The sequence below is a fragment of the Notolabrus celidotus genome, chromosome 12 (genome assembly GCF_009762535.1).
Source record: "Notolabrus celidotus isolate fNotCel1 chromosome 12, fNotCel1.pri, whole genome shotgun sequence".
Lineage (NCBI taxonomy): Eukaryota > Metazoa > Chordata > Actinopteri > Labriformes > Labridae > Notolabrus > Notolabrus celidotus.
The window spans coordinates 29,366,360-29,380,375 of record NC_048283.1 but is presented as its reverse complement, the minus strand read 5'-3'; the positions used below and the strand labels follow the sequence as shown (position 1 = coordinate 29,380,375).

The 14,016-nt window shown below is 39.6% G+C and overlaps 1 protein-coding gene across 1 annotated transcript in view; it reads left to right on the top strand.

Moving 5' to 3' along the window:
* Positions 1–14,016, top strand: part of LOC117823316 (CUB and sushi domain-containing protein 3-like) — a 161,969-nt gene that overhangs the window by 41,099 nt on the left and 106,854 nt on the right. The window contains exons 22-28 of the mRNA XM_034698464.1: positions 254–380; positions 1,444–1,646; positions 3,130–3,321; positions 4,474–4,612; positions 5,969–6,156; positions 6,493–6,687; positions 11,639–11,755. Coding sequence (XP_034554355.1) covers positions 254–380; positions 1,444–1,646; positions 3,130–3,321; positions 4,474–4,612; positions 5,969–6,156; positions 6,493–6,687; positions 11,639–11,755 — 1,161 coding nt within the window. The remainder of the gene's footprint in view (positions 1–253; positions 381–1,443; positions 1,647–3,129; positions 3,322–4,473; positions 4,613–5,968; positions 6,157–6,492; positions 6,688–11,638; positions 11,756–14,016) is intronic.

Genomic DNA, 14,016 nt, shown 5'->3' with positions numbered 1-14,016 from the left:
TTGTTGAGGTTCTATTATCTGTTAGAAAAAGAAAACAGTTCATCTTCAGCAGAGCTAAAACTGTTGCTCATTAGTCCTCATTGTAGACTCTGAGCCTCAGTGCGCTTGGACTCTGACTGTATGAACATTTGCATGTGTGAGCATGTGTTTCCAATTCCACTTGTCTAAGTTTCAATTATTGTGTGTGTGTGTGTGTGTGTGTGTGTGTGTGTGTGTGTGTGTGTGTGTGTGTGTGTGTGTGTGCACGCACAAGCCGAGTGTGGTGGCAGTTTTAAGGGGGAGTCTACAGGACGTATCCTCTCTCCTGGGTATCCATTCCCCTACGACAACAACCTCAGGTGCACCTGGACCATTGAGGTCACCTCGGGCAACATTGTCAGGTAGCACATGTTTCTTTTAATATTGTGATTGAATTCAAGCATATTTACTTGCATACTGTATGTCCTTTATGAAGAAAAAAATGTTGCTGCATTTTACAGCTTTCTAGCGTTGGAGTAGGGAATATTTAAGATGAAAATTGTGTACAACATATAGCTGTTTCTTGAATTATCATCCCTGTATTGGGCACTTTGTGTGATTAAAGTGAGGGAAATGTGTTTGACGTTATCATAAAACTACAGTTAATTCACTGCGAAATAGCCTTGAACTGGATCTTGGCTGATTTAAATAAATCTTAAATGAACCGAGGTCATGTTGGCCTAAGTTTAAAAGTTTAATGATCAAAACATCCTAAAAATATTTTCATGAGACATTGTAAGCTCAGTTAAGATTTTGAACATTAAATGTTTTCCTCTGAAGCTGTTTGTCATCAAGAGAAACGGCCTGCAGTAGCTTCATTTACAATGATTGGGAAAGGGACTTTGTTGACACTGTGACAGCACCCGGGGGAATTTTCTTGGGACATGGAAGCTTTTTTTAGTGGTTGAGAGCTCCCAGTATTACTGTGAAATAAAACCCATTTGGCCTTAAAGGTCGAAGTAAACATGGTATGATTTCATAAAGCCAGCCACACATTCTTTGTCAGAAGAGCTGCTACAGGCCATCTCTTGATGAGATTTCAGATAAGGCTGTGCTTTCTTCTTTCTTACTTTGGAAGAAATTGATTAATGATACTAAATCTCAACTGATGTGCCCAAAAGCATGGACAGCCTGTCTCTGGATTGATCTCTCCTTTGAACACAATTTAATCTTACATAGTTCAGCACCCTCTGTGAGCCTTCTTGGGAACATTTGTATTTGTTAGATTTATGATGCAAGAGAACTCAATCATCTTAAATTCAACAAAACATGATTGAATAAAATCCCATAATCTGAGCCCATCTCGGTTTGAGGATTTGCTCAAACAGAGATGAGCTCATTTTAAATGCAAAGAATTTAACTGACTTAATTGAACTAAAGCCAAACAGAGCCAAAGTAACAATGTCTTGTGTTCATCTCTCCTAGTCTTCAGTTTCTTGCATTTGACACCGAGGCCTCCCATGACATCCTGAAGGTGTGGGACGGGCCTCCTGAGAATGAGATGTCTCTGAGGGAGGTGAGCGGTTCCCTGCTGCCTGAGGGGATCCACTCCACTCTCAACGTTGTAACCATTCAATTCGAGACTGACTTTTATATCACCAAGTCAGGCTTTGCTATCGACTTCTCCAGTGAGTATTTCCATCTAAGTTTTTGATTCACAGTGGATATACACTGTACATTATTTTCTCAGAGATAGAGGAAGCAGTGTTATCAAAGTCAATGCACTGGTTTGCTAATATTGTGTACTTACACAAAGAGAGTATGTGCCATTGCAATCTTTTCAACATTTCTTTTTCATTAAAGGTTATTTGATTCTTTGTCTCCAAGAGGAGTCCTATAATGGTTTGTGTAGCATGTTAGAGCCGTGTTAAGCTAATACTAAGTGGACCCTCAGTCAGGACGCTCCTGACTCATATCAAGTTACCAAACCAAGCTTTTGATTTAATTTTTTTGAATGCCACACGATTCTCTGTGTTTTATGCTATCAACCATGTCTCACTGAGCAGTGACAGTCTCGAGTATCTCACAGTTGACTTCCAAAAGTCTCTCATTCAACGTTTGCTGTTTTAATATTAATGCAGTCCACATGTTCTGCTGATTAGTGGTTTCAAATTAAAACATGAGCACAGCAGTTTCACAACACCTCATGCATGCATTGTATGATGAACTTGCAATTGTTTTATTTTCTGTCTAGTAAAATGTCTTGCCAGCATAATGTAAAAATCAATCTTTTGAATTAATTGCACTCTTTTGATGCTGTAATCAATTCTGGAGATGTATAGTTATGTGCTTTCAGAACCACAAGCCTGGTTGTATAAAGTTAACTTTTGTAGACCTTCCTCAGTGAAGAGCAAAGGTTCTTTGATGGCACTGAGGCTATGAAATAGGATTTGGACATTTACATTATATTATTTGAAGCTGTCCGTTGTTTAATTTGAAATAAGAATTTAAAAAAAACTGCCCAAAAATCCCAAAGGAAGGTCGAGTGCCAGATTTCTCAAAAATAACAGCAAAGGTATGAGTGAAATAAAGGGCATCAGATCTAATCTACTTTAAAAACTGGTGAAAGTAACGCTCTCTACACGATTCCTCTTTGACTGATGTAAAATCTCATTGAGTTATTATTATAGATCTTGATTTTCTTGTGCTATAAAAGTCATTTTAAACCATACTAACATTTTGCCTTAATGTTACAATTTTTGAACCCTTACATGTTGTATTTTGCTCGGTGTATGTATACAAAGACAACAGCAGCATCAAACAGCAATATACTTAAGTGTGTTAAATCTTTCAATAAAGTCCGTCATGATGGGAATATATGAAGAATCCATCAGATTTTACCAGAGCATTGGTCTGGCTCTGTGCTGCTCCACAGCTGGACTTTAGGAAACCTGATTAGGAAAACATGGCAGGATTTTGACTGATATCAGTCTGTAATCTGCTCCCTGCTGTAACTCTATTTGAACTGCAGCTCCAGCCTGACAGCTGTCTACTATATGATATAACACTCTGGGTGTATCTCTGTGTGTATGTGTGTTACCTCCTGTGCTCATTGATTCCCAGGACTTTGCATGTACATGTTTATGTGACACACGTGTGTTTGCCCGCCAGGTTCGCTTGCGACAGCTTGCAGAGATCCAGGTATTCCCATGAACGGCAGTCGCAGTGGGGAAGGTCGGGAGCCCGGTGACTCTGTGACCTTCTCTTGTGATCCGGGATATGAATTGCAGGGGGAGAGCAGAATCACCTGCATCCAAGTGGAAAATAGATACTACTGGCAGCCCAGCCCTGCAAGCTGCATTGGTAAGAGATGGAGATAGTGTGAGTTAGAGAGGGAAGGATGGAAGTGAGGAGGAGACAGAAAGGTTTCTGGAATGAAAGAAAGTTAGGGAATCAGACTGAGAGAGCAGTGGTGAAAGGACATGAGATAGGAGGTTCTTCCATTACCTTGACTATGATTCTCTCTGACTGATGTCTTTAAATATGTGTAGGATAAAGCCAACTCTTGTGTGGATTATCCATGTCTTTTTTTGTAGTCAGTCAGACAATGAGTACTACAGTCTCCCAAATCAGTGTCTTATCAGGGCTCAATTGCTAAATACTTAACAATGCAATTAGAAATAGCTACACGAAGTTATCCAAAAATAACTCTGATGTTCTTGAGTTCCTGCCAACTGGTCTCACTGAGGGCTGGGCATTTTTAGATCACAGTGCAATTAAGAGACAATGACTCAGCATAATATTTTGACACCATAAGGGAGTCTGTATGAGTAGAAACTGGATGTAAATGTCAGCCGTCTTTTTACAAAGCAAGTGTTATTACACCAAAAAAGGCTGACACACTTATCAGTTTGTTACTCACACCTTTAAACAGAGGAATCATGAACCTAATTCATTCAGTTAATTACGGGAGCACTAATGTCCAGCTTTATTAAATAATGGATTATTAAGTTGTCTCAGTTTCTTGTTAGTTTCATATTTTTTGTTTTATTTTGTTCTTTTTTTTTGTACTTATCTTATTTTTGGACTGATTTGTACAACTTTACTCTGTGCACAGCTGACCAGTTCAACACTGAATTAGGGTTTAACAAGCTTTATGATATTTAATTGGAAAATCTAGCAGCAAGACATGATCCCTGGTAAGACAAGTGTCCAAAAAGTAGATCTTTTAATCATCTTGTGGGGGAATAATGGATCAGTCTTTCTAATGCACGACTTTTTGGTCCTTTTTCACTGCATTACCTGATGGTAGTTGCTGATACAAGTGCACGAAGGTCATTGAATTAGATGCAATTATATTTAATGACTTACAAATGCTCATTTCGTACCTGTCTCAAACTGAACTTAGCTCAGCCAAAGATGTTTAAACGAGGTCAGGCATAGTTAAATACCTTTTTGTCACCATTGTGTGCTCTGTCTTTCTTAATCCTTATTCTCCTTTTTTTTTCATTCAAGCTCCATGTGGTGGAAATGTGACTGGATCTTCAGGATTCATCCTCTCTCCCAATTACCCACACCCCTACCCGCACAGCAAAGACTGTGACTGGCTCATTGCTGTGCATTCTGACTTTGTCATTTCTTTGGCTTTCATCAGGTAATTTCAGCTGCTACAACATCTGTTAAATACTTTCAGTTGGTTTAAGTCATAACAGAAAACAGGAAAATGCTTGTTGTTCTCATGGTTCTTAATATGTAGATTGTTGGAAATAGTTCCATCATTTCTGAGTTTCTTCATGATGTGAACAGTTATACCAATAACAGATACTGGAGACATACCGGAGACCCTGAGGTACATGGTCTAGTAACTTAAGAGATGAAGGTTTCCCTAAACCTGTGGCTTGTTTGTAACCTACCTGAGACAGAATGGAGTCAGTTTTAGTGGATGCACAGCAGCTTAGGTTCTGCAGTGGAATTGCTTGCCTTCTGCAGTGGAACCAGCTATAACATCACAGTATTGAGCAAAGTTGACCATGTGTGTTAAGCATAGGGCCTGACTTTGTGTCCAGGTGTGCTGGGAGATAGGGTGAAGCAGCGGTCCCCCTTCAAACACCTCAAAGGCAGTTATTCTTGCCTCTTTGCTAAAATGTGGTGAAACAAGATTTCTGGTTGAATGCAGTATATCGCTGGCAGAATGCTGATAGGAGTGCAACTCATTTCTGGTACTGAATGATACCCACTCTGTAAGCATTATATTATTTACTGCAATCTTAACTTGTGGCAGAAATACTAGAAAAGGAAATTCTCAGATGAGCCTAAGGGCACTTCTCATGAGCATGCATGCTTCTCTTGACTGTTGAGTGTAATTTTTATAGTTATTCCATGAAGGGGTTGAGAAGAGCAGTGGTCTTTCTGCATTACCACCTACATCTCCTCTCCTTAAGTTGTGGAGAGAAATTCACCATGTTTCTGTATCAACTTTGTCCTTCAAAACAAACATGTAATAGAGTTAGCACATTGCAGCTCTCTCTCTCGGGAATGCCAAATGAAAGGATGGAGTTATGATTTCAAATTGGAGTTGCCTTGATCCAACTCAAATGCAATTATCTCCAAGCTATTTACATTTTTGTCATAAACCACGCTCATTATTTTGAAAACAAAGTTGCTCTCTCTCTCACTGCGGCATGTGATTTGATATACAGAGCTACAATATGAAACGATCTTTTCACACTGCATTGCCATTGCAGTCTGGGAAGATTTTGTGCCAGCGCAGTGTCACAACAATTTAATCTCTTCTCACCTCTTGGGGGAGATATCTTTTTTTATCTCTTTGTCTGGAGATGCAAAACAAATCGCTTGGCATGACTCACTTCTAGCACTGCGGTGCACAGTCTCATTTTGAAACCCTAATGCATTCTTAATCTCACATACAATCTGTACAATCTGGTGGTTCTGACTTGGCAACATAATACTGTTTTATCTCTCATTTGTCTGTTTCTTTAACTTGTCACAGCTTCAGTATTGAGCCCAACTATGATTTCTTATATATCTACGACGGGGAAGACAGCACGGCTCACCTGATTGGCAGTTTCCAAGACAGTAAACTTCCTGAGAAGATCGAGAGCACTTCTAACTTCATGTACTTGGCATTTCGTAGTGATGGCTCTGTGAGCTACACCGGGTTTCATTTGGAATACAAAGGTACTCTGAAGGCCTATGCAAGTTGGCTTCTACATATATTTTCACAGAATTGTTTGTGTTCTAGCAAGGGATTAGGATGTATTAAAAAAAAAAAATGTATTCAAAGTATTCTGCTGTAGCCTCCAAACTAACTTTTTCTCTTGTTGTTGTAAGCTTTGAGAATAGCCTTGATTCATCTGCTTAGAGTTTCTCTATATTTTTCCCATTTTTAAAAAGAGTTTTGTTGAATTCAGTACAGCCTTGCAGCCTTTGTAACTTAAACGGTCTCTGCTGATTAGAAACACTTCTAGTTGTGGACACTCACTGTTCTAAAACCTTTACTTTTTTGATCGGCAGCAAAACTGCGGGAGGCGTGTGTTGATCCAGGGAATATGATGAATGGTACCAGAATGGGTACTGACTACAAGCTGGGTTCTATGGTGACATTTCATTGTGAGGCGGGCTACCTGCTGCAGGGCTACTCCACTCTGACATGTGTCATGGGCAACAGCAAGAGGCCAGAGTGGGACAGAGCCAAACCAAGCTGTCAAGGTGAGAGACAACACTTCTACATTAACTGGAGGTCTTGGCAGCAGAGAAGTGAACTCCAGCTGTTTGGTCAATATTTGATATAGGGTGATGCCAGAAGTGTAGAAATGAGTTGAAGTGTGGCATGCACGCAACTCACAGCATGCGAGGAAAGCTGAGTCAGAGAAGCCTGTTTAAGATGTGGAACACTTTAATCATTGCAGTGTTAAATAGTTGCTCTGTGTTTATGTTTATGAGGGTACACATAAAAATGATTAGATGCAGTAATGTCAGAACTTTTTATTGGACTTTGTAGCGTAATATGTTACAACAAATTGGGTACACAGGTCTTGTTAGTCTATTGAAGCATTTGAATGAAGTGCAACTCCCTGCAGTGTAAGCTGAGAAACAACAAAAAGTCCATCATTGTCCCATGAGTAATGAGTATTTGTTTATGTTTTTGAATTTGATGACATGTATTTGAGAAGCAGGATATCAACACTGTGCTTTTTTCAGGTGCACATACAGATGCCTATTCTGGTTTCTAACAAGATGATACTAGCTGAACCCTGTCAGTGTCAAAGCATTAAAGCAGGGTCCTATCAGTTAAGATTATAGATAGCTGCAAAAATATGAAAAGAAGCCAATGCATATGTCTCCTAATCCTGCATTACCTCTGATTGCCAGCAAGGGAGATTCTTGTGGTTGTAGCAAGAAGTCAGGTTGCATGAAATCCAATGGTAAAAGGAACCTACTATCCCTAACCTATTATCTCATTCAACATTTTCCTAATGAGGCTATGTTGGTTTTAAGACTTATTCGGTACAACATGATGAAAATTACAAAAAGTATTGTCTTAACCCTCCTGTTATGTTCGTTTCTCTGGAACAGAAATAATGTTCCTGGGTCAATTTGACCTGGGGCATATTCAATTATCCAAAATTGTCAGAACCCCAAAACATCCCAATACACATTTTTTAAATCAAAATTTGAACTCCATTACTAACCATTTAAATCAAGATTTGGTCCATTGGTGTTATTTCATTTTCACAGATTACGGTTCAATGAGGATAACTCACTCATTTTTCATTAAAATTAATGTTAAAACTTTTTTTAATGTGCAAATTAACACGACACCTCTTCTCTCACATGCTGTCCAGATTTGTATGCTGCATTTAGCAGGTTTGGAAGGCATATATTGCCTAAAATAGACTTTTAAAAGGGTCAATTTGACCTGCAACATAACAGGAGGGTTAAATAAAGTAATACCTACACTAGAGCAGAATATACTGTCTACCATGACCAGGATGTAACCATGTGTGTCCACCTTCCAAATATGATGTCTTCTGGTTCCAAAAACAACATGGAGATGGCTTAAGTGCCAAACTTGACCCTTCAAATGATTGCATCCAACCTGCATTTTTTGTCTTTATTAGTAGTTATATAAGCTTAAAAGAAAAGGTCAGTTAACAAAAGTAGTATTAATACATGCTTCAGAGAATATAAGAAGCCTACTAATGGAGTATAAAAGCCAGCGTTAGACTCTATCTCTTCTGCAGGATAAGTTTATGTTTTAACAAACAGTAATTGAATAATAAGCAGCAGACATCATAAACAGATGACATACTGTTGTTAAAAGGAAGTCCATTTTATAGTTGTTGGAATTGTCAAATTTCTGTTTATTGCGAAGAACATAAACAGAGTGTTCGTTATTTACAAGGTAAGTCCACAGGGCAAGCCTTTCATGGACTTTTTTCACATCATAGTGATCTGTATCGAGGAGAGAGAGAAGAAAAGATATGAGGAGTGTCAAGGTAACTACACAGTGCTCCTCCCTCCAGGAGCATTACACAGTTTTTAACACTGCTCAAAATATTTTATCTGCCAAGGCTGAATTAGAATTCAGCTCTCATTTCTGCAGTGGGAAAAAGGGGCACCCGCTCCCCCACCAGGGAGCTATTCATTACTTTTACAGTTGGCACCTGTGTAACTTCACCCAACAGCCCTGGGGTTATGTGCTTTGCTAAAAGGTCCTTTCACAACCCTCATTTAGCATTTTCACTCGTAGACCAAATTTAAACTGATACGTTTGCAGTCTAAAGGCTAAATGTTATGGCTTCAGCTGCCACAGCATATGGTCGGCTCCTGTCCCTTCATAATAGTGAACAATTAGCTGATGTTGGTTGTATTTCCCAAACCACCAAACATGCAGTTCACTTAAAAAAGTTACTTATTGCAAATGAGACTGAATCCTGCTGTGTTACTTGTTGCTGAATGGTGAGCAGTAATCACTCCTAAATAGACATGCTAAGCGTTGTGCCTTTAACAACAGCCATGCCAACGACATTAACCAGTGTCGTAGTTGATTCAAAGTCGAGTTTCGGGTCTCAAGTCCAAGCGTAAGTCCCCATACCTGAGGATTTATGAGGAGAACTGCTGTTTCCCTCTAAATTAGTCACTGCATGAACCTTGACTTACTGTGTGAGTCATTTTGGATAAATAGAAGACACATTTAATTTATTAACGTTGGATACTGACTGACCCTGTCGGCATGTCTGAAGATTTAAATGATCATTGAAGTTTCAGTGCTTTCAGTTAATGTGCACCATGCCTCTCTTATTGGATATACGCACTCATTGTTCCTGCTGTTGTGGAGTCACTGCAAGCATCTAATGAACTCAAAAAATACCTGCAACCCACCTGCTATTAATCAGAATTTCAATCACCCCCAGTAGCCCAATCCCCTTATACTAGTGCAGTCAGCGCATCACTATGACACACCTAACGCTCCATACACATACATACATATATTTCTGATGAGACAGTAACACAGCTGTATATTTAAATTTGGTTTAATTCTGGTGGGTTGAATTGGAGGATGAGGAGATACAGAGGGTTCTCCCAGCTAGATTACGTCGGCAACGCAATATCCGCGAGAAATATATGATGACCGAGATTTGAACTACAACACAAGAAGAATAACACTGGCAATGGCAGGCTGATAATAAATATATGATAGATAAAATAGATGATAGTTAAATGGTCAGTTCATGCTTATCCTGGATATATATTTAAGGATATGTCTTCAGATTCAAAGCAGATTCATAAAAGACAGTTTGAGTTCTCAGGAGATTTATTAATCAAAGAGCATTAATACTTCATTAAATAAGGATCAAATAGTATCAACAGTTATTAGGCTTCAAACAGAACCCTGATCGATCAGTTACTATGTGATTGTCATATTTTTCATTAAATACATTGTCCGTCTATATTTTAGTGTATCACATGAAACATTCAGTATATTGGTTTTATCCTGTTGCGCTTTTTCCATCAGCTCCTATGTCTGGCTAAGTGAAGTGGATTAAATGACTAGAACATTTGCTATCAAATGCAAACAGATGCTTTCTGGCTTTTTAAAAAAGGACCGATAATAAATAATGCATAACGTACGAAGGTTGTGTAGGTTTCAAGGGTAATCAAGGCTCTAACAAGTAAACCCCAGAGATTCTAATTTTTAAATGCAATGTGATCCTCGATAACGTCATACACACAGATTCAAATAAAAAGTCACATTTTTTTCTCAGGGCACTCAGGTATTCCTGCTCATCAGTCTTTCACAGAAAACAAAATAATAGGGTTTGCAGTGTTCCCACTACGCTTCCCACTACTCTAACCTGTCAGGAAGAAATCATTAAAGCATATCTTCAATTTCCTTCCTTTGCTGGTGCTGCTCTCACCTGCTGCTGATTGACAGAACAGTGTGCCCTCCTTCCCATCAGCAGCAGTCTCACATTCCTCACTCACCACGGCTCCCATTCTGTCTGACAAATCAGCCTGAATTAGAGTCCCACTTACCATCATCACATATGCTTGATTACATGCCACTTGCTACTACAAACACCAAGCTCAGATAAATTGCTGATCCATCTTGCTACATTAGCGCCTCTGCTCACTTTTGTTCCTCTTCTCATGATCTCTGCACCATGAAACAGCAGTGACATGTGCATGGTGTCGGTCACAAGAGGTTTAGAGCAGCTGTTGACAGCTTCCCTCGACAAATGACTGTGTTTTTGTTTACGGTTTAGGCTCCCACACCTGACGGCTTGGTCCGTGAGCTCTTGAAGTAACTGTAGTAAAGAGCCTCTTGGCAAATTAAGTACATCATTGACAGCTTAAGATAGGACTCTGAGAAATGAAGGCCAGACCACAGCTTATTGATGTATCAAGGCCCCAGCTAAATATCTGTTGGTGATGGAGCAAACAAAGCAGGCATGAAAGGGTGTGCTTTTTATTTGGAGCTTAGAGTTTCATATCCATGTTGCTTTCCCCTCAAGTGGATGGTCCTACCTTACTGTGGCTGTAGCAGTCATCATAATGAATGCTAAGGTTTAAATCAATCAAGATTTCTAATCATTATCCAGCAAACTGAAAACCAGAGCATCTGGACCTTTGCACAGTCTGCCAACAGAAAGTCTGTTCTAGCTGAAAAGTCGAACCTGAGGTTTTTTTTGAAAACATGCTGCTGGGTGATAAGGGCTGATTAAAGTCACAGGCATGTGGAACTTTTGTGATTGTGTGTTTCATTGATTGATGGTGTTTTCAGTTTGAAGGCAGAATAAGTTTTCCTTGCAGTTTTTTTTTTTTACCCCCCTGAAGATTTGAACCGTGTAAACACAACTCTGCCTTACTTTTCTGTTCTTTCATAACTCTCTTTCCAGCAGGAAACGTCCCCAAAGTGTCTTTCAAGTTTTAAATATTTTTTATATGCCTTCCAAAATTATATATGTCAGCAGTTGAAAGTTCAACGTGACTTTTGATCTCATTTTGCGATATAAACTGCTTACCTGTGCGCTTGTGCCTGTTAAAATGGATTTGCTGATTGTATTTTATTACCTCATTTCCCGGGGCATTGTAAGGTGGTTTTTTCACATTTTTTAACTCTGCCTTTCTGTTGCTTCCTCTCTTTCTCCCACAGCTCCCTGTGGAGGTCATTTCACAGGTTCAGAGGGAACTGTGCTGTCCCCAAACTACCCACATAATTACACCCGAGGCCAGAGCTGCATCTATGACATCTTTGTCCCTGGGGACTTTGGTAAGAATTTCAAGCATTATTTTCACAGAGTTGCAGAAATTGTTCCTCATAGTGAGTTTAATTGCTGCTTATGGCCCATACATGGAGTCTGGCTCTATAAATATTTTAGTTGCAGCATAAAACGAGGAGGCTAAGCGAGAAAATTGTTTGTGTTTTCTGTGAGATTTATGTTAATAGTGAGGATAGAGGATCGTCTGTGAAGAAATGCAGGCTCATACTCAAAGCTGCTCGCAGGTGACAGAGTACTACTGTGTGTTCAGGCTTGCAATTGTTGTTTCTATGTGGTGCTTAATTGGTGTAAATGGATTCAAGCGGTAGTTTGGATTGGTAGGTTTGATATGTACAGCTATTGACACTTGGGTTAAATGCTTGTATGGCGCTGGATTAATATTTTGTCTTTATATGCCTCATGTCTGACAACAGTATTGGCAGAAAATCAAGTCAGCGGTAGAACTATGAATACATAAAGGTCAGTGAAGGCCATTGTGATTCTTCACTGTGGTGCTTGTCCAATGAAATCACATTGAATCAATACAAACATGTTAGAATTCCATACCAGCATGGCGTTTGGGGACTGCTGCACCTCTTGCTCTCATGTGAGTTGAAAGACACACCCTGAAGAATAGCAGTCTCTGGGCTGCAGCAAGAGGCGTGAAAGAACAACAGGATGAAGGAAAAACAAAAATTGATTGTGTTGACATGAAAAATGCTCTGCACCGTAGGTAATGGAGAGGAAGGTCAAGCACGTAGGGCTGTGGGCAATATGTACCAATGCTCAGTTTATCCAAGCGCCTCTGTACATACATAATTCAGCAAAGATCTCTTGAAGACCTTGATGTGCTTCTGCTCAATATTCCATGTTAGTCATAAAAAGCTGCTGGAACCGTAGGCAGAGGTTTTTATTCTGTAAAGCCGTGTGCTTATGAAACACAGATTAATCCCCTGTGTGATGATCCAGCCCGACAGTTTACATCCTCTGTTGCCATCTCCCACTGCACTAGTCCAAGAACCCACAGGTATTCTCTCTCTCTCTCTCTCTCTCTCTCTCTCTCTCTCTCTCATTTTTTTTAATAAATATTGCAATGCAGCCTTTGCTCAAACTGCCTGCAAAAGCTTAATGGACTGTGGAAGTCGCCAAGCAACATTCCCACCTGGGCCTGTGAATTTATTCCAGGGAGTGCAGACATAGAAGCTAAAGAGTCCCACTGATGATGCAGACTGCTGTGGCGTGGCTTCAGGGAAATATATTCTGAGTAGTAGCTAACAAAGCACCTGGGATTCACAACCTGGGAAGAGCAAATTGAAAATGTTGGACCTACAACTTTAGCTATGATGTTACAAAACATCCTAAATTATCAGAAGCATGACAGCCATATTTAACTCGCAATAAATTAATCTTTAATATAAAACTAAAACCAGAACTAATAAGGACGTGGTACCCACAGCATATTGCCTGAAGTGAGGAACAAGCTAACCACAGTTTGTAATGTGAGCAGCAATGACAAAACTCACTGCATTGCCATACAGTGTGTAGGATTTCTCTTAGAACACCAGCCCGCTACCATAGTACAGTTGTGAGTTATGTTTGTTCTTAACCTCATTTACCCTTAACCTCACGTTTCATAAATAATTCAACTCAAGTTACATCAAAAATAACTTGGAGTAAGGTGTGTAGAGTCAAGCTCTTAGTATTTTTATCCTACAGATAAAGCAAAACAAAGATAGACTCTGTTTCTGTTAAGCATGGTATCTGAGTCCGGCCACATCACATTTCAGTGTCCAGTGTACAGGTAATTGAAATTTTTAAGTGCCTATAGGGCAGAGTATCAAATGTGTTTGTTATCCTGTCCCTCATATGACCGATAGCACACTATAAGCCTCTGAGACAGCTTGTCAACCTGGTTGAACTTGCAGGAAAAGGTCAGCTTGAAATATCTTATCATGACGCTGGCCCAGAGACCCTGGGGTTTTTTACACCTGAGTTGGGGGGAGGTTGTTGCATTACATGGATGTATGTTTGTTGCTGTCAAGATGGAGCTACAAGGGCAGTCCTTGCTATAAATATGCGTTGTAAAACATTTCTGAATGCTAATATGAAAAAATATGTTGCCAGCACAGTTTGTCTTCTCCCAAACTGAGCCAAGTCAGGAAAGCATATAGAGTGCATTAAACCGTGTGCCTTTGATTATCATCATTAGAAAGTTTGATTGAGTTAGTGCCAGATCAATACCTGCTGTGTTTGAGCTCTTCTTTTCAGTTTG